The 20,091-nt window shown below is 42.9% G+C and overlaps 1 protein-coding gene across 1 annotated transcript in view; it reads left to right on the top strand.

Moving 5' to 3' along the window:
• IGF2R (insulin like growth factor 2 receptor) overlaps nucleotides 1–20,091 on the top strand; it is a 358,657-nt gene that overhangs the window by 170,082 nt on the left and 168,484 nt on the right. The window contains exons 25-26 of the mRNA XM_033935794.1: nucleotides 700–881; nucleotides 10,886–10,973. Of these exons, the coding sequence (XP_033791685.1) occupies nucleotides 700–881; nucleotides 10,886–10,973 (270 nt within the window). The remainder of the gene's footprint in view (nucleotides 1–699; nucleotides 882–10,885; nucleotides 10,974–20,091) is intronic.

Genomic DNA, 20,091 nt, shown 5'->3' with positions numbered 1-20,091 from the left:
AAGCCAGTGCAGTTTGGATGGTACCAGGGGAAATATGATCAAAACAAGAATTCTTACAAATCAATTGTGCCATCACATTTTGAGCAGCTTGTAGTGCTCAAAATTAACTTGAAGGCCAAGCAGAAATGCATTACAGTAATCAAAGGAAAGACAAAAGCCCACAGCTTTCCTTAATCTTGAAGCAGCACAAGGAGGTAACTTTGACAATGGATTTCTTTGATTGGTAGAGCTTTGGCATCCCCTCCAGCAAGAGTATGATGCCTTATGTGGGGTAGAGGTAGAGGAAATGTGTGGCCCCAAGTCACCTCCTGTGTCCCCCCCCTTCCATGGATTACTGGCTATGCCCCACCTTTAGTCACATGATTGATTGTGATTAAAAAGTTTAATCGAAATGCAGCCCTGAAAGGGAACCATCTTAAGTGTGTAAGTAAATGCTGCTCATGAAGGGTGTAAGGTTCTAAACAATTATTTTGATGATATATTCTGTTGATGGATTTTGCAAATTTTTATTGTAAGTTATACTATTTAATCCTTGATGCAATGCAAAAGTGGCTGAAACATGGTCACGTTGGGCTGTTTAATAAGATAAGTTTTTAAGCTCAACTTTTAGTGTTCTGCTCTCCTATCTCCTATTGACTATTGAGTATTTGCCTCTCTTGTACTGATACTGTAGAAACATTGTGTTTCCTTTTGTTCTAGGTGGTGCCATAGGGTCTTGTGTGAAATACAAAAATGAGACTAGCTATAACCTGGGTTTCATTCAGATCAGTCCACAGGCTGCTACTGATGGCTCTCTAAGTATTGCTTACCTGAATGGTGATTATTGCAAAGATAAACAACGCTATTCCACACACATAATCTTTCACTGTGATCGAACCCCAGTAAGTTTTTCTGTTGGATATATAAACTGTTATATTTACCTGCAGTAAGTTTGTTTTTATTTCTGCTGTTTAAAGTAAAGCTTAAAGTTCCTGCAAATTTCTATTTGTTTCTGGTTAATTCTTGTATGTTTTCCTTGGCTTTTTTAATACATAGAAACATGATGACAAATAGAGGCCAAATAACCCATCCAGTTTGCCCATTCACAGTAACCATCATCTCTTCCTCTCTCTAAGGGATCCCCCATGCCTATTCCAGGCTTTCTTAAATTCAGACATAGTTTCTGTCTCCACCACCTCTTCCAGGAGACTGTTCCATGTATCTACCACTCTGTCTGTAAAAAAGTATTTCCTTAGATTACTCCTGAACCTATCACTTCTTAACTTCATCCTATGCCCTCTCATTCCAGAGCTTCCTTTCAAATGAAAGAGACTCGACTCATGCACATTTATATCACGTAGGTATTTAAACATCTCTCAAGAAAAAATTATAGAGTAATAGAAAAATCCCCAAAATCAATCTACAAAAATGTTACTTGCCAGAGATGGGCTGCACACCTCCGATAAACATTTCACAGCAAAGTTGAGAAAAAGCCTCAAAATTTTCAACGCGGCAGCAGACAACTCTCAATACTGATTTAAGATTCAAGCTGCTTAATTTACTATCACTGGCAAAAAAACTCCACCACCACTGAAATGTAATTATTAAAAGGGTAATATACCCATCACTGTGCACAGGAAAAGCAAAATCAAAAAGTTTTACTTAGCTTGAGAAACAAGATCTGAAACGCCGTGCACGGAAGAGGAGCGGAGTTTTCCAGCTGATATATTCCCTGAGGAAGCCTTTGAGAGGCGAAACAAGGCACTTGTTGGGATTGGGCATGGATTCTGGACTGTACATCTGACTGGTGCCGTGGCGTTTTCATCGGTAGTCTGGCCAGACATCTTCAATCAACACAACACGGCGTTTCAGACCATGTTTCCCAAGCTAAGTAAAACTTTTTGATTTTGCTTTTCCTGTGCACAGTGATGGGTATATTACCCTTTTGATAATTACATTTCAGTGGTGGTGGAGTTTTTTTTGCCAGTGATAGTAAATTAAGCAGCTTGAATCTTAAATCAGTATTGAGAGTTGTCTGCTGCCGCGTTGAAAATTTTGAGGCTTTTTCTCCACTTTGTTGTGAAATGTTTATCGGGGAGTGTGTAGCCCATCTCTGGCAAGTAATATTTTTGTAGATTGATTTTTGGGATTTAAACATCTCTATCATATCTCCTCTCTCCCGTCTTTCCTCCAAACTACAGATTGAGATCTTTAAGTCTGTCCCCATATGCCTTATGATGAAGACCACGCACCATTTTAGTAGCCTTCGTCTGGACCGATTCCATCCTTTTTATATCTTTTTGAAGGTGTGGCCTCCAGTATTGTACACAATATGCTAAATGAGATCTCGCCAAAGTCTTATACAGGGCTATCAATACCTCCTTTTTCCTACTGGCCATACCTCTCCCTATGCACCCTAGCATCCTTTTAGCTTTAGCCATACATTTTCAACATGTTTGGCCACCTTAAGATCATCACATACAATCACACCCAAGTTCCACTCTTCAGTCATACACATAAGTTCTTCACCCCATAAACTGTACCATTTCCTCAGGTTTTTGCAGCCCAAATGCATGACCTTGCATTTCTTAGCATTAAATTTTAGCTGACAAATTTCAGACCATTCTTCAAGCTTCGCCAGTCTTTCTTCATATTATTCACACCATCCTGGATGTCTACTCTATTGCAGATTTTGGTATCATCCGCAAAGATGAAAATCTTACCCGACAACCCTTCAGCAATATGGTTTATAAAAATGTTAAAAAAACAAGTCCAAGAACAGAACCTTGAGGCACACTACTGGTAACATCCCTTTCCTCAGAGCGATCTCCATTCATCAGTTCTTGACCCAGCCTGTCACTTTGGGACCCATGTGAAAGGCTTTGCTAAAATCTAAATACACCATATTTAGCATACTCCCTCTTTCCAATTCTCTGGTCACCCAGTCAAAGAAATTGATTAGATCAAACCTAGGAGGATCTTTATCAAAAATTTTGTTGTTAAACTGTCCATTGTAACTTCCTGGGACCCAACCTCTATAATATAATCAGACTTTGAACTGAATAGGTAAAGGCGGAATAGAAAATCTTATTAACACAACACATCTGTTCTAACAGTTTACTGATTAAATAGTATGTGTGTGATATTTTGGCATTTGGATCTGTCTAGTAGTGCTGTCCGATTTCCGATTCGTATTGGGTGAATTGATTCAAATCTATTTGTTTTTTTTAATTGGCCTCACCGATTCAGTTACTAATCCTCCCCCCTCCCTCCCTAAAGCAGGAGTGGCAGCGCTGCCTCTTGCTGGCTTGCCGCCGCTGCTGCTTTAGAGGGCAAGGGGGGAGGGTCAGTCGTGAAGTGCTGCCTAGGCCCTTTGCAGCGTCCTCCAGCTTCCCCCCTGGCCTCCGCGCTCTTACCTTAATTGGCAGCCTGCAGAGAGGATCGCGGTGCTGTAGTGATCTTTCCAGGCTGCCGTCATCCTCAGCACCATGTTGACTCTGCCGCGATCCTGCTCCTGATGTCAGAGGAGGGGCAGGACTGCGGTAAAGCAAACGTGCTGCTTAGGATGACGGCAGTCTGCAAAGATTACTACAGCAACGCAATCCTCTCTGTAGGCTTCCGATTATCTTAAGGTAAGAGCGGGAGGCCAGGGGGAAACATGCAGGCCTTTGGGGGGGTGCAGGCCTTTGAGGGGGTGCAACCTTCAAGGGGGGGCAGACCTTTGGGCTAGGGGGCCCTGGTGTAGAAGTACATGAAGGGAGGGAGGGAAGGGGGGGTTCAAAGATGTGCATATACCAGACTGGGGGGGAGAAATAATGGGTCTAAAAACAGAGGAGAGGGAGAGAGATGTGGACAATAGGATTTAGGGAGGGAAGGAACAGAAAGGAAGAGAAGTTGGACACAAGGGATGATGTGGGGGATAGAGTTACTGGTTAGAAAGGTAGTTGGGAAGAGAAAGGGAGAGCTGGTGGACCCTGGGGTGGTGGGGAAGGAGGGAGAGATGTTGGATGAAAGGGTACTTAAGAAAAGGAGAGATGGTGGATCTAGGGATGGTGGGGTCTATCAATGCAGCTGCGGGGATGGAGACAAAAAAAAAAGGAAAGATGCCAGACCTCTGGGGGAGGGAAGGGAAACAGAAGGGGAGGACAGTGATAGAAGATGGATGGTTAGCACCGAGCAAGAAGAAAACGACAAATGGGCAGGAGACCCTGGCAAGCAAGTTATCAGAAGACAACCAAAGCATGGGACCAACATGATTTGAATAATGACCAGACAAACAAAAGGTAGAAAAATCCATTTTATTATCTGTTTTGTGATTATAATATGTCAGATTTGAAATGTGTATCCTGCCAGAGCTGGTGTTAGACCGTGAATGTGAACTAGGATTTAACAGAAAGAGGAAAAGCCTTTTTTGTATATTTTGTTTACACCACAGCACCAGTGTGGATAGGAGAGGGCAAAGGGGATGAAGAGGCTATAAAATAAACAGACCAGGATGTTTGAAAAAAAACAACCCAAAAACACCCGATTGGGCAAGAAAATCGAATTGAATCGAAAAATCGATTCAATAGGCTGAATCAAATCAAATTTTTTTCCCCTGAATCGGGCAGTACTACTGTCTAGCATAGGCTTCTACTGTATTTAATGGGTAACTTCATAGTGGCCACTTAATAGAGGAAAGTAAATATGTATGGTAGTTGTCAAAAAATGGCAAATGTTTCATATTTCCTGTTTGTATTTAGAAGGCAAAAAGTAAACATTAAAAAAAATGCCATGCTGTTTTGGTCCAGAAGCCCAATATCCTGTTTCCAACAGCAGCTGATATGGGTCACTAGGAGGTCCCTTAAAGATATCAAACAATAGTGATTTGTACAAATTATCTGATTGAATATTGTACACTTGTTCCAAAAGTTAAAACTGAATAAAGAATAAAAAAAAAAAAAAAGATTTCATTTAGTTGCTCTTCTGATACAAATTATCACTAAATCTCATCCAATGAACTACGGGCAAATCAATGTTGATGCTAGCAGCTTAGTTCCTGGTTAAGATGGAGCCCATCTTTGTGGAATAGGTTCCCCCTTTCCCCAGTATGTTGCCCAGTTCCTAACATTTCTAAAACCCTCCTCCCTGTACCATCGCCTCATTCACGCATTGAGACTCGGGAGCTCTGCCTGTCTCTTAGTTCCTGTGTGTGGAGCAGGGGGCATTTCTGAAAATGCTACCCTGAAGGTTCTGGATTTTAACTTCCTACCTAAGAGCCTAAATTTGGCTTCCAGAACCTCCCTACCACATTTCTGTTGTCATTGGTACCCACATGTACCAAGACAGCAGACTCCTCCCCAGCAATGTCTAAAATCTTAACCAGATGATACATGAAGTCCGCCACCTTTACACCAGACAGGTAAGTGACCCAGCAATCCTCATGTCCACCAGCCACCCAGCTATCTACTTGCCTAATGATCAAAGCTCCCACTATAACGGCCGACCCAATTCTTCCCTCCTGGGCAGAAGTCCCTGGAGACACATCCTTAGTGCAAGTGGACATTGCATCCCCTGGTGGGTAGATCTTCTGAACATTTGATCTAATCATCTGTTGCTTCCTTTTCCAAATTGTTAATGAACATATTAAACAGCAATTCTGAAAGAGATTCTTGAGACATTCCACTGTTTACCACTGGGAAAAACTGACCATTTTCTGCTTCCATAGTAAGACCTTACCTTCTATCCCATGACTTAATTTCCTAAGGAGTCTCATTGGAAAGTGAATCAAATGTTCCCTGAAAATCCAAATATGTCACACCATTTTATTTTCCTTTATCTACATGTTTTTCATACCTTCAAATGAAGGTTATGTCTTATTAATTAAATACTGTCTCTTTCCATTAGGCCCTATTTATATGACAGTATTGTTGTGCTTAACAATTACTAACACTGTTTTACCTGACGCTAATTACCCCAGAGCTGTTGTTGAAAATTGGTATTACATTAGCTACGTTCTGGTCTTCAGGTGGAGAGCCAAATTTGAGTGATAATTGCAGATTACCCTTAGCAGGTATACAGTTTTGTATTTTGAGTTCTCTAGAACGCAAGGGTAAATAACATCAGGTCCTGTGATTTTTTTTTATTTTTTATTTTTTTGCTTTTTTGATTTGTCAATTTGCTCTAGTACCTATTCCAGGAAAGTATTTATTTGTTTGTTTCTCAGTTTCATCACCTACAAAGAGTGATTCCAGTGTTGAGCATATCTGCAACATCCCCACTACAAAAACTGAAGCAAATAATTCATTTTCAGCTATGGCCTTTATCCCCTCTAAATTCCTGTTTTCTTTCCTCTTGTCTAATGGCCCAACCAACTTTTGTCTATTTAGCAAGTATTTCCTCATGTTCTCTTGGCTTTCATTTTTACTATTTTGCATCTCATTTACCAATATTAATGTGCCTGTCATTTGGCCCTGCTTTGTTTTTAAAAGAATGCCTTTTATGTCTTTGACAGCCTCTTTCACATTACTGTTTAGCAACCCTGGCAAATGCATTTACTTTGTGACTTTTCTCTAATTATAGAATACATTTTTACTGGGCTTCCAAGATGTGTGCGTTACCAAATCCCATGTCTCATGCAGACTTTTTGTTACTGTTCCTCTTAGTTCCTTCATAACTGGCTTCCTCATTTTATCATAGTTTCCTCTTTTATTACTGCACTAGGATTTATTTAAAAAGTCATTGTATTTGTTCTAGTTGCTAGCTGAATTATATTTTTCAAACCAATAGTCTGTCCATTTTCAGCAGTAATACTACTAACTCTTTATTTAGTGCCACACAAAATATCTATTGCAGAGCAGTCTCTGGGTTTGCTGACTTGAGGTTCAGAGCAGTTGATATACAGATGAATGAAGTGTGCTTTATCTTCTGTTTAGTGTCCATTAAGTCCACAGAATTATTTTTATGGGGTGACTTAAGACGTGGAGGGGCATAATCAAAAGAAATGTCTAAGTCCCCTTTTAGCCCAAGTCCCTAGATGTAGAAAGTAGGCAGCAGGTAAATGTCTATTCTAAAAAAAAAAAAAAACAGTCCAAAATGAGGTTGGGTTTTTTTTTTTTTGTTGTTGTTTTGTTTTTGAGAATGGCCTACCTCTACGTTCAGCAATGTAATCGCCCAGACTGCCACTGCGTCTATCCTTACCATACATTCCCGACCAAAAAATCACCCAAGTCCCAAACGCCCAAAACAAGACCTTTTAGGAGAATGAGGGGCCAGTCCTTCACCTAAAAGCAGGATTCTGTAACCAGCGTCTGTCAAAAATGTCAGTTACAGAATCCTGGAACTGTTCCCCCCCCCCCCAAATGATCATGGCAGGAGAGATGCCTAATCTCTCCTGCTGAAGAACACTGCCCCCCAACACCCATGCAGTCATCGGCAGGAGGAAGACCTAGCCCTCCCACTGGACAGAAACACCTCCCCCACACCGCTCACCAGCAGGAGGGAGCCTAACCCTCCTGCCAGACAATCTCCCCCCAGGCCCCCCATTAACCTTAATTGCTGGCCAGCTAGGTCTGCCTTCCTCCAGATGGCAGCCCTGCCCCTTCCCGGTGCATTGTGGGATGTACCAGGGAGGGGCCTAAGTGCCTAAGGCCCCGTCCATAGGAAAGGGCCTTAGGCACCTGGGCCAATCAGGCTCTAGGCCTCTTCCTGATACATCCCACAAGGCACCAGGAAAAGGCAAGCCTGCTTTTCGGAGGGAGGCGGGCCTGCCAGCCAGCTGTAGGGAAGACCCATCCTGCCAGCCAGTGATTAAGGTTAGTAGGGGTGGGCTCAGTTAGGGGGAAGGGGGTTCGGGGAGGTTGTTGTCCAGCAGGAGGGCTCGGGATCCCTCCTGCCAGTGAGCGGTGTGGGGGGGGGAAGGTAGTTTCTGTCCGGCAGCCTCCTGCCGGTGCGAGGTTCAAGGGGGGTTTTGTCAGCAGGAGGGCTTGGGCACCCTCCTGCTGGTAATCGCGGGGTTCGGGGGGGGTGTTCTGTCGGCAGGAGAGATTTGGCATCTTTCCTGCCGGGGAGGTTAGGAGGGATCGCGGCAGGAGAGAATAGGCATCTTTCCTGCCGCGATCGTTACCGGTTCGGGGTAGATGGGTTGCTTTGGCTACTGAGCTGATCACAGCAGCCATGATCAGCTCAGTGGCCCGATTCAGAACTTATACCTGTTTTGATTTGGTCTAAGTCAAAACGTGTAAGTTCTGTCTGGTAACCTGTCAAACCTAAGTCTAGGTCGACCCATCTCCCGCCCACCTCCCATCCTTTCCAAAAACGCCCCTTTTTGCTCTAGGAATACAGAGGCAGGGTGAAGGCCTAAGCTGGTTTTAGATACGTCTAAAACCAATTTTGATTATCGGTACTTGGACGATTTGTCTTTTTGATCGTCCAAGTACCGACTTAAGCCACTTTTTGTACGTTGTTTTGTGTGTGGGGGGGTTTATTATGAGCCCCATAATGGTTTTCAATACTGCACAACCTATGAAGAATTAGATGTCAGGCTGGGGAGTAAATGGTTAATTACAGTATATATGGAAAATGGTTAAAAAAATCTATATTTGTATCAGAGTATACAAGTGTGAAATGTAGGGGTACTAATAGAAAGTCTGCTTTTAAGCAGTGTACAGGTGTTGTGGGGTACAGTTTGGAAGAAGTTGAAGTTGTGGTGTGCAGTTCTATTCTAAAGTTGCGTGTACAAGCATGAAATACATGCACATTTGCACCATGCATACCTGCAAGGAGCCTAAAACTTTTCATCACATTGTGTGTGGCGCAGTGGTTAAAGCTACAGCCTCAGCACCCTGGAGTTGTGGGTTCAAACCTGCGCTGCCACTTAATTCCTCCATTGCCCCAGATACATTAGATAAATTCTGAGCCCACCGGGACAGACGGGGAAACATGTTTGAGTACCTGAATAAACTCATGTAAACCGTTCTGAGCTCTCCTGGGAGAACAGTATAGAAAATTGAATAAATAAATTAAATATTTGGCTCATGGACGGGATAGGACAGGGACTGTATAGTAGTCTACCACTTTTTAAGTACTACTAATTATTTGAATCAGAAGTGGGGAGGAAACTGAAACTGAGGGCAAGGAAGATAGCCTTCTCGGAGATCCTGCCAGTACCGAGAGCGGACGCTAGGAGGCAGAGCGAACTACAAGCAATAAACGGTTGGCTCAGGAGATGGTGCGAAGAGGAGGGTTTCCTTTTTGTTCGGAACTGGACAACTTTCTTGGGAAAGAGTAAGCTCTACAGGAGAGACGGACTGCACCTGAGCATGACTGGGACGAGGATGCTGGCGCGCAATGTCCAGAGCATCATAGATTTGGCTTTAAACTGAAGAAGAGGGGAAAGCCGACAGTCGATCTGACACATCGGACAAAAGTATCAAACAAAGATACTGAGCAAGGACATTGTAACAGAGGGCTCGGGACTGAGTGGGAATTTTTGGAAAAAGGACCTAAGGATGCAATACAGGGGCCCAGGGCCAAGGACATTGAGCAAGGACATTGTAAAAAAGGGATCGGGACTGAGTGGGAATTTTTTGAAAAAGGACCTAAGGACAAATTGCAGGGGTCTAGGGCACAAATGCAACTGGCAAGCAGGACTAACAGAGAACAACGGAATCCAGAGGAACAACCAAAAATGGGGAAACAGGCTGAGGACGAAACAGACAATACCACAGGAGGAGGATGACCGAGACGAGGCTTGGGGACTGGCAGCTCACGAGGGGGTCGCCAGGAGCGCCAAACCACGAGGAAAACCAGCAAGAAAGGCGAACAGCCAGGACTTACATTGCCTATACACTAACGCTAGGAGCCTAAGGGCTAAAATGGGAGAGCTGGAAGTCTTAGCCAACAAAAAGGGCCTAGACATAATTGGAGTCACAGAAACATGGTGGACTGATGACAATAAATGGGATGTGTCTTTACCAGGGTTCAAACTCTACAGGAGAGATAGGCCACACAAAAAGGGAGGAGGAATAGCGCTATATATAAAAGATTCCATACCTTCAACCAGGATGGAAACAACAGTAAGGGCGGATGACTTGGAATCACTATGGGTTAAGCTACCAGGAGGAACTGGAGCAGACATAAAATTGGGTCTGTACTATCGCCCATCTGGACAAACGGAAGAAATCGAGCAGGATCTGGAGGCTGAACTGAGGCAGGTATGCAAAAGCGGAAGTGTGGTGGTGATGGGGGACTTCAACCACCCGGGGATAGACTGGAGTATCGGGCACTCAAACTGCATGAGGGAGACCAAATTCCTGGAGGTCACGAGGGAGCACTCAGAGAAATTGAAAGGGGAAAGGTTTAGAACAAACGCCAGAAAGTTTTTTTTCACCCAGAGGGTAGTGAATACATGGAACGCGCTACCGGAGAATGTGATAAGCAGGAGCACGCTATAGGGTTTCAAAGAAGGTTTGGATAGGTACCTGGAGGACAAAGGGATCGAGGGGTACAGATAGGAGTAGAGGTAGGTTATAGGGATAAGATTAGAGGTAAGTTATAAAATTAGTCGGGGACCACTGTTCAGGCAATAAGCCTGATGGGCCGCCGCGGGAGCGGACCGCTGGGCAGGATGGACCTCTGGTCTGTCTCAGCGGAGGCAACTTCTTATGTTCTTATGGTAAAATGCTAGCACTTTTCTATCAATTTTTAAACTTATTTTGCTCAAGAAAAACTGTGTGCCTTGTCTTTTAGGCAAAGTCTTGTAACTCAGTTTTTATTTTGACTCTTGAGATAATTATTTTGTGTGATCTGATTGGGGGGGAAAAAGCAGAATGTTTGTTCTCTTGCTCTTTTTCTGTTTCCAAGACTGAAACTAATCCAAATTTGCTGTACTAGTTTTAAATAAGCTTCCCCTTAATTTGTACCATAGGGCTCACCTTTGTTCCAGCAGCAGGATGGCTGTGAATTTATTTTTGTGTGGAGAACCCCAGAAGCTTGTCCTATTCTCAGAGCAGAAGGTAAGCAGATAGATTTTTTAAAAAAGTCTTAATGTTGAATTACTACATTTGTTATTTGACTATTAGTTGTGCTATATCGCACTTTCAGTAAATGCACTTACATATGTTTCCAAAACACTAAAGACAGGATGTCGGACTTCATGGACGTGGTTTCATCCAGCATGTGTTTTGGTTTTAACAACCTTATATGATTTTTCTTCCCCAGCAGCATATTACCAAACAGTACATGTAAATGGTATTAACATCTCAGTATATACTGTTGATAGATGACCCTTTAAATGTTTTGACCACTTTTACATTACATTACATTACATTACATTAGTGATTTCTATTCCGCTTGTGCCTTGCGGTTCTAAGCGGATTACAAGTTAGAAGACTGGACATTTCCAGTAGCATTGCAGTACATGTAATCAAGAATGCGTTAAGTTACAATTGTTATTCTGGACTTTTCCAGGAGAAATTGGTAGCAGATAGTAGATAGTGATAGGTTGTTTAGACGAATAGAGATAATATTGTCCGGATTCTGTTGTTTAGACGAATAGAGATAATACTGTCCGGATTCAAGGTGTTGCTGGTGGTGGTGTTAGGGTAGTCATGAGAGCATTTTCTAATACTTTTGTACTTTTACTGTTTGTAAAGTGACTGAAGTTTTATGCCAGAAATACTTTGGGTAAAAAGTCAGATATTTAAAATTTAACAATTTTCCACAAAAGGGAAAGGGATTTGGACTTGTATGCCACATTTTTGTAGTTTTACAACCACATTCAAAGTGGTTTACATACAAGTACTTCAAGCATTTTCCTTATCTGTCCCGGTAGGCTCATAATCTATCTAATATACCTGGGGTAGTGGTGGATTAAGTGACTTGCCCAGGGTCAGAAGGGGCAGCACAGGGTTTGAACTTATAACCTCAGGGTGCATAGACTGTAGCTCTAACCACTGCGCTACACTCTTCTTAATGTATAGCTTTTCTATTAAAATTTCACAAAATGAAGTTTTGTGTAACATTTTCCCTATGTTTGAATGAAGTAATCGGGTGACTTTTTTTTTTTTTTTTGGTGTGGATATTAAGGAAGTGTTGCAGTGGGGTCAAAATATCTTTAATTATGTACAAACAAGAAGAAAAATCAGCTCTGTGTCATCACAGGATTGGTACTTCCAATACAGAAGCCTGCCCCTAGCTTGGCTATCCTCTTCAATATGCAATACCATATTTTTCGCTCCATAAGATGCACATGACCATAAAGACGCACCCTAGATTTAGAGGAGGAAAAGCCAAGAAAAAAAATTCTGAACCAAATGGTGTACCCTGTCCCACCTCTGGTGGTCTAGTGGTAGGCCGGGACAAGACAGGCAGGTATAGTGGCAGGCAGGTAGGTAGGTAGGCAGGCCTAGTGACTGGTAGGCAGGCATTGGGGTGCCCAGACCACCAGGACGTCTATCTTTATACCACATTTTCGACCAAAATTTCATCCAAGTCTGAAACACCCAGGACAAAGACCATTTTGATGGGGTAGGGGTAAAAGTGGCAAAAAGAGACTACGAGGAAAAAATAGCCAAGGAGGCAAAAAACTTCAAGCCGTTCTTTCGATATATTAAAGGGAAACCACCTGCAAAGGAAGCAGTGGGACTGTTAGATGACCAAGGAATAAAGGGAGCACTAAAGGAGGATGAAGCAATTGCCGATAAGACTGAATACATTTTTTGCGTCTGTATTTACCAAAAAGGATATACAGTGGTACCTTGGATTACGAGCATAATCCGTTCCAGGAGCATGCTCGTAATCCAAAATGTTCGTTTATCAAAGCGAGTTTCCCCATAGGAAATAATGGAAACTCGCTTTGATAGGTTCCCACCCCCCACCCTCCTCCCCCCGAGGTCAGCAGCGCTGCTCCCCCCCCCCCCCACGAGAACCAGCATTTCTCCCCCTGAAGGCCCCCCCCGTGAACCGGCACCCTCCCCCCGCGATCCGCACACCCCCAGCTGCCATCGGGCACCCCCCCGCCGCGACCTGAGGTCCCCCCAATCCACCCGAACCCTCTTCTTACTTTGCTGTAGCTTCCACAGCGGCACCGGCACCAGCATGTCCTGTGCGTGGTGCCGGTGCCTGAAGATCTGCTTCCTGTGCTGGGCCTTGAGAGTTCACGTTCGACGTGAGAGTTCACGTTTGACGTGAACTCTCGGGCCTTGAGCATGCGCACAGCACTGGTCGCCATACATGAAGGAGGACACGGTACTACTTCAGAGGGTCCAGAGAAGAGCGACTAAGATGGTTAAGAGGTTGGAGGAGTTGCCGTACAGCGAAAGATTAGAGATACTGGGCCTCTTCTCCCTCAAATAGAGGAGATTGAGAGGGGACATGATCGAAACATTCAAGGTACTGAAGGGGATAGACTTAGTAGATAAGGACAGGTTTTTCGCTCCATAAGATGCCCTCCAAGGTAGAGAGGGCACTCTTTAAAGTTGAAAGGGGATAGATTCCGTACAAACGTAAGGAAGTTCTTCTTTACCCAGAGAGTGGTAGAAAACTGGAACGCTCTTCTGGAGGCTGTCATAGGGGAAAACACCCTCCAGGGATTCAAGACAAAGTTAGACAAGTTCCTGCTGAACAAGGACGTACACTAGTAGGGCTAGTCTCAGTTAGGGCACTGGTCTTTGATCAAAAGGGCCACTGCGTGAGCAGACTGCTGGGCATGATGGACCACTGGTCTGATCCAGCAGTGGCATTTCTTATGTTCTTATGTTCTTAATGGACTGGCCACCCAGACATAGCAACAGAACAGTGGGCACTGCCAGCTTGCATCTGATTGAACCTAAACCTCTGGGCACATGAAGAAGGAGGAGGCTGCCAAAAAAAGTAGCAAGGCATGGGATATCTTTGGGAAATCACTTCCAAGGGGGAGAAGTGAAGAGGCTCTGCTGCTCTGGGACTGGGGAGCTGCAGTGCTATAGCCTGAGGCCAGCTCTAGAGACCTTCCAAGAACCTCTCACCCAGGACTTCTAGGCCAAGAGCCTTCTGACTTCTGACCAGCTGAAGCTCGTATAGGTCCTGTGCTTCACAGTCCAGGAGCCACTAAATCAGAATATGAAAAAACAGCCATTTTCCAGCCATGGCTAAGTGACCTTAGAGTGTGTGAAAGACTCACCTAAGGGGATGCAAAGGCCCCTTTTTGCCGCAGCCCCAGAGTTTCCCACCCTTTAAAATTCAGGAAATGCTTCCCATTATATTTGGCACCAATGTTCTCTCTAAGCTGTGCACTTGTGCACGCGCACACAACTTGCCGAATCCGCGCACACAAATTAAAATAGCGCATAAAAAAATAAATTTTTGACTAAAATGATTTTCACTGCTAAAATGAAATGTTGCAGAAGACCAGCTGTTCCGATTTCCCATTTATCACATTTATTGAAGCGCTATAATATAAATTTTAAGTCATTCACGTGATTCTGTTATCTTTGGCAGTTGAATTTGACACATCACGTGCCCCATAGGGCCATAGCCTATGGCCCATAGGATATGAAACACTTCCGATTCTTTGACTTCCTGAAGTTCCGCCATATTGTTTATCTCGTGGAATCGTAGTGTGCAGTGTGGTACTGCGGTTGTATAACTGTATTCGTTTATTAAATTGCAACCAGATATAACTCTTAAAATGTGTAAACCGCGAATGGTGAAAAGTGTAAAACGCAAGAGAGCTGCAACAGCTTTTAGGTCTGAATGGCTTGAAGAAATTGTTGAAACAGAGACACCGGAATCTCGAATTACAATGCGTGTTAGACTGTGTGAAATATTTACCTATGACGAAGACGATGGAGTTGTGTGTTGTTATTGTCAAGATGCTGTAGAAGGATTTATGGTTCACTTAGCAGTAATATAAACACGTTATATCTCTGTTAAGTGGTCTAGAGAAAACCATAACCTCTTATTCAAGTCCAAATATCATGGTCTAATTATACGACACAAAACCCAGGCTAATGAGAAATATCTTTATTATGAAAATAGAAAAATATAATTCACAAGCCAGCTGCAGAATCTAAATATTGTTCAAAATATCTAATTACACAAATGAAACTCAGTACATGATTATCACAATCTAATGGTTAGACAATTAAGTAAAACTTCTTGTTAAACACACACTATTCCTTATAATAATAATCCCTGATTAACAAATGATTATATTATCACCCAGGTAACTTTTCAACCCTTTACCTATCACAAATGATTCCTATCTAATTCCCAAGCTAATAAAAGTAATTTCCGTATGCTCACCCTTAATTAGCCTCTCCGGCACAATTAGGTAGAAGAGAAAACTTTTTGTCAGCTGGAAGACGTCAGGAATCCCGTTGTAAAAGTTACACGTGTTGAAAATCCTTGATGAGGCTATAAATCATCAGCAATAAGTTCCGTTTATCTGTGCTAAATTCAGAACAGTTTTTAAATGTCCGAATTTCTATCTCTTAGGCAGAGAATCACACGAGGTAACTTACAGGTCTAATTATTGAAAGAAAAAGTTTACAATTAGAACATCTGTGAGCAGATCTGAGCTTCCCCGGACCTTATCACAGACTAACTAATTATTAATTAATTAGCACCTTTCTTTTCTTGAATCTCATCAGATGACTTCCTCGGACCAATCCAGAAACAGAACTTGATGAATAGCCTTTCTGTATAAAGTATCATATATGCTGGAAGACCCAGGGCCGTTAGACAGATAAGAACAGAATAATTTCTTCAAGATTCACACTGTCCCATTATTAAAGCACAGATGAATGCCCATCGGGTACATCCCCATAATGCATCATTCTTCTTACTTCTTGCAAAATTCATGCTGGAAAGTTGCTTGCAGAGAGATATTCTTGAAACAATGGTTCAGGCTTGATGACATCATGGAGGCCTAACCTTCAGGTGTGAATACGGAAATATCCCTACAGTCCCCCCTTTTGGAGGAGAAATAACTTCAATGGAGTCTATTTCACCTTCAACCTAACTAAGTAGGAAAGGATCGACAAGACCCAAGGTGATATAAAAATGCATAAACATAAGCAATACCATATAAATCAGCAATAAATCAAAGATATCAATAATCAATGGATAATAATCATAAAGGCAAGGGCAAAATATGTGAACCCAGCCAAATAAATGATAATAAAAATCACTGAATAATGGCAATATATGATAAAATCAAAAATCATAACTACTTAGCAAGGCACAAAAGGTATGCCAAAGCAAAAGTTAAGACAGATAATTCATAATCAAAAATACGGCTAGCAAAATTACTCTTTCATAGCCGCAATGAAATCATGCATTCTTAAGTCTGTATGTGATGGTTTCTGTCGAATAAGACGTCTAATCCGGATGGTCTCATAGAGTGCAAAAACAGAGAACCCAAATAAGAGAACCCACAAGATGGCAAAAATTGGAATAACAACAGTGATAAAAAGATCAATACTGCGGGTATCAACAACTTCATGTACATTGGAGGAGCCAATATGAAAGTCCTCAATATGAAGCTTATCATTATCAACTTTCAGTTCAATGGTGTGGGAAGGCTTTGTCATCAAATATTGTTCCACTTCAAGGGTAAAGTTGATGGGATGTCCACAGAAAACATCCAGGATTTCCAATTCAGTTTCAGTAGGAGTAGAGTCCAAATGGAAAAGAGAAACATCAAAAGAAGATGTGCTGGAGCAGGATCTGGAACGGGAAGAACAAGAAACCAGGAGAATCTTGAAGGACAACACGGGACTGCGGACCAGGATCGATTACTTTGGTACCAACACCAATCAGCAGGACAACCAGGAACAGCATCGGCAGAACTCGTTTCGCCATCTGAAAAACAGAAAAGAGAGAGAACAGCCTAGGCTGTTGCTAGGTTAATGTCTTCATCACAACAATGGTTTCATCCTGGGCAAATTTACTGGGATGACTTGGTCTCAGTTGATTAATGTGGACCCATTTAAGGACATCTGCACCTGGAGAATTTGATTTGATGCGAATTTGATAGGCCACAGGTGAAGCTTTTTCCACTATAGGGAATGGACCATGCCAACTTGGCAAAAATTTACTTTCTTTGGTCTTGGTTTTGCCAAAATTGTAATAGAATACCTTGTCGCCAATTTGGTATTCCTTTGTGGTAGTCCTATGATCATAATAGGCTTTTCTACCTTTAGCAGCAATTTCCAGATTTTTCTGGGCAAAAGAAAATGCACCCTGTAAATGTTTACGTAAATGGGTGACATATTCATGAGCAGTAGTAGCACTAGAAAGATTTACATCATTAGTTCTATACAACAAATGAATTGGTAATATCATTTCTCTACCTGTCATCATTTCAAAAGGCGTCACCCCCGTAGAACGGTGAGGCGTGGCACGAATAGCCATCAGTACCAAAGGTAACTTCATGTCCCAATTCTTACCAGAGGTAGACACGTACTTCTTCAGGATCGTGATGATAGTACGATTCGCTCTTTCCACTTGTCCCGATGATTGAGGGTGGTAAGCTATGTGCAATTTACTTTTCACTCCGAGCATCTTCCACATGTGTCGCATCACATCCGCAGTGAAATGTGATCCTTGGTCTGAGTCCACTCTCATGGGCAAACCCCACCTACTGAACACATGATTCAGTAACAAGGTAGCGGTAGTCTCTGCCGTACAATTGGGTGCAGGCAAGCACTCAATCCACTTTGTAAACAAACAAGTGACAGTCAACATATACTTATTACCTCGGGAGGAACGGACCACTGGGCCTATCCAGTCAATCTGGATGTCGGACCAGGGCATGACCAAACCCTTCTTTCTCAAGGGTGCTCGGTGAAGTGGTGTAGAGGGTTGAAATTGACAACAAGTCAAGCAACCTCTCGTATATAACTGTACATCTTGCCGCATATGAGGCCAGTAGGCCACTTGCTTCAGTGTCTCATAGGTAACTTCTTCACCTCTATGTCCTGCACAAGGTTCATCATGGGCATGTTGCAACATGATTCCTCGATATGCACGGGGTACAACCCACTGCACAATACCATGCTTACTCGTCCGAGTGAGCAGGTTCTGATGAATTGAAAATTTCTCTCTGGAGGTGTAGAGTATCCTGAGTTCTTCATCCTTCTGATCGTCTTCAGACAATGGATGATCCTGTGGATTCTGTATGAAGTTATAGAACTTTCCCAGGATAAGATCGGTCTTCTGAGCGGCTACAAGATCAAAGGAAGGGATATCATTACCCCACTGCACTACAGGTGTTTCAGCTACCTGTTTCGCTTGGCGTCGAGTAATAGCTTGTACCATCGAAAACAACTCTTCAGGGCATTGCCATAGTTCACCTGACAAAGCACCTTCTTTGGCCAGTTGATCCGCAAGGTCATTTCCGATCTTGTCAGAACTATTAACCTTAGCATGACCTTTCACTTTCTTCCAGTAGATGGTCATGTCATTGTCTCGTACCAATTGATCTAAGGCTAGAATCAAGTCGCCATGATGGACAGGCTTTCCTTTGGAATTTAACATGTCCTTCTTTTTCCACACGGGTAAGTGAGACACAAAGTTTTGACGCACATAATCAGAATCTGTACAGATAATCAGTTCTGGGATCCCCTTCTGTACCGCAGACTGTACAGCGACCAAGGCTGCTACAATCTCTGCGTATTGGTTGGTTTTAGCACCCAATCTATACTTCAAGGTTTCCATAGGTGTGTCGGCATTCCACACTACACCTACTCCTGCGACCAGAGTATGGGTCGAGGTCTGGTGGAAGGCACAGCCATCTACGTAGACTTGAGGTATATTGGCACATAGGTGTTCATCGTAAAGATGATGACGATGGGGTTCCTCCTCTTCTGGTGGAACATCAGGTTCCGGTATACCTGTAAGAGAATCTTGTTCTGTACAATCATGCAATTCTGCTATCCCTTGGGCTACTGTGTTACGATGTTTCAGTGCATACTTTACCTGTAAAGGCCATCCTTGGAGAGCCAAAGTCCATGAGACTATTCGGCTATTGGAGACACGACCAGTTTTGATCTTGTCACTGCCCAAGAAACTAATGGGTTGATGACAAGTCTCTACAATGAGTTTTTCTCCTTGGATATAACTCCGAAAATGTTGAAGAGCCCAAACAGTTGACAGTAGAGCTTTCTCACATTCAGAATACTTCTTCTCTACATCGGTGAAGCCTTTGCTTGCATAGGCCACCACACGCTTGTCAGAGTCGTATTTCTGGTACAGGACAGCACTCATAGAGTGTTTGGAGAATCCTAGGTCGATGAAGAATTCACGACCACTCTCAGGGTAGGCCAAGCAAGGAAAGCTACTAAGCTGCTCTTTCATCTCTTGCATAGCATCTTCCTGTTCAGGACCCCACGTCCAAGGTACATCCTTCTTTAGTAAGGCAACCAAGGGTCTAGAGATCTCTGCATACTGATCTATGAACTGTCGAGAATAATTGCATATTCCTAAAAATGAACGAAGTTCCGTCAAATTGGTAGGTTTCCTCAACTGTTGTAGGGCCTGTATCCTTTTCTTCTGTGGTCGAAGACCTTCAGAGGAAATGTCATACCCTAAATAATTCAGAGATGTTCGGCACCATTGACCTTTGGCAAGGGTCAATTTAGCTCCTGCATTTTGCAATTGTTGGAACACATGTTCTACCTCTTCCAGGTGTTTCTGAAAGGTGGGACTCTTGATCAGGATGTCATCCACATAGACTAAAGTTCCTCGAGCTTCCGCATCTGAAAGGGCTTTATGGAGAAATATGTTGAACTCAGCTGGAGAGTTCAGAAAACCAAAAGGTGTTCTATTCCATGTGTACTGTTTCTTCCCAAAGGTAAATGCTAGTTTGTATTGATCCGGTGGATGTACAGGAACTGTCCAAAATCCAGAAGCTAAATCCAAACTGGTAAAATACTTAGCTCCTTTGATGGTAGTCAAGCTCTGGTCAAGATGGGCCATAGGCCACCTAGACAAGGGTACCCGCTTGTTTAGCTGTCGGTAGTCCAAGGCAATTCTCCAACTGTTATTCTTCTTCAGGATTGGCCACAAGGGTGAGTTGTATGTACTGTTGCAAGGCCTAATGATACCCCTAGTTTCCAGGGTATCAAGTATCTCTTGCACGGACTCATA

The sequence above is a fragment of the Geotrypetes seraphini genome, chromosome 3 (genome assembly GCF_902459505.1).
Source record: "Geotrypetes seraphini chromosome 3, aGeoSer1.1, whole genome shotgun sequence".
In the NCBI taxonomy this organism is placed as follows: domain Eukaryota; kingdom Metazoa; phylum Chordata; class Amphibia; order Gymnophiona; family Dermophiidae; genus Geotrypetes; species Geotrypetes seraphini.
Note: the sequence above shows the minus strand (reverse complement) of the source record. Positions and strands in the feature narration are given on the sequence as shown.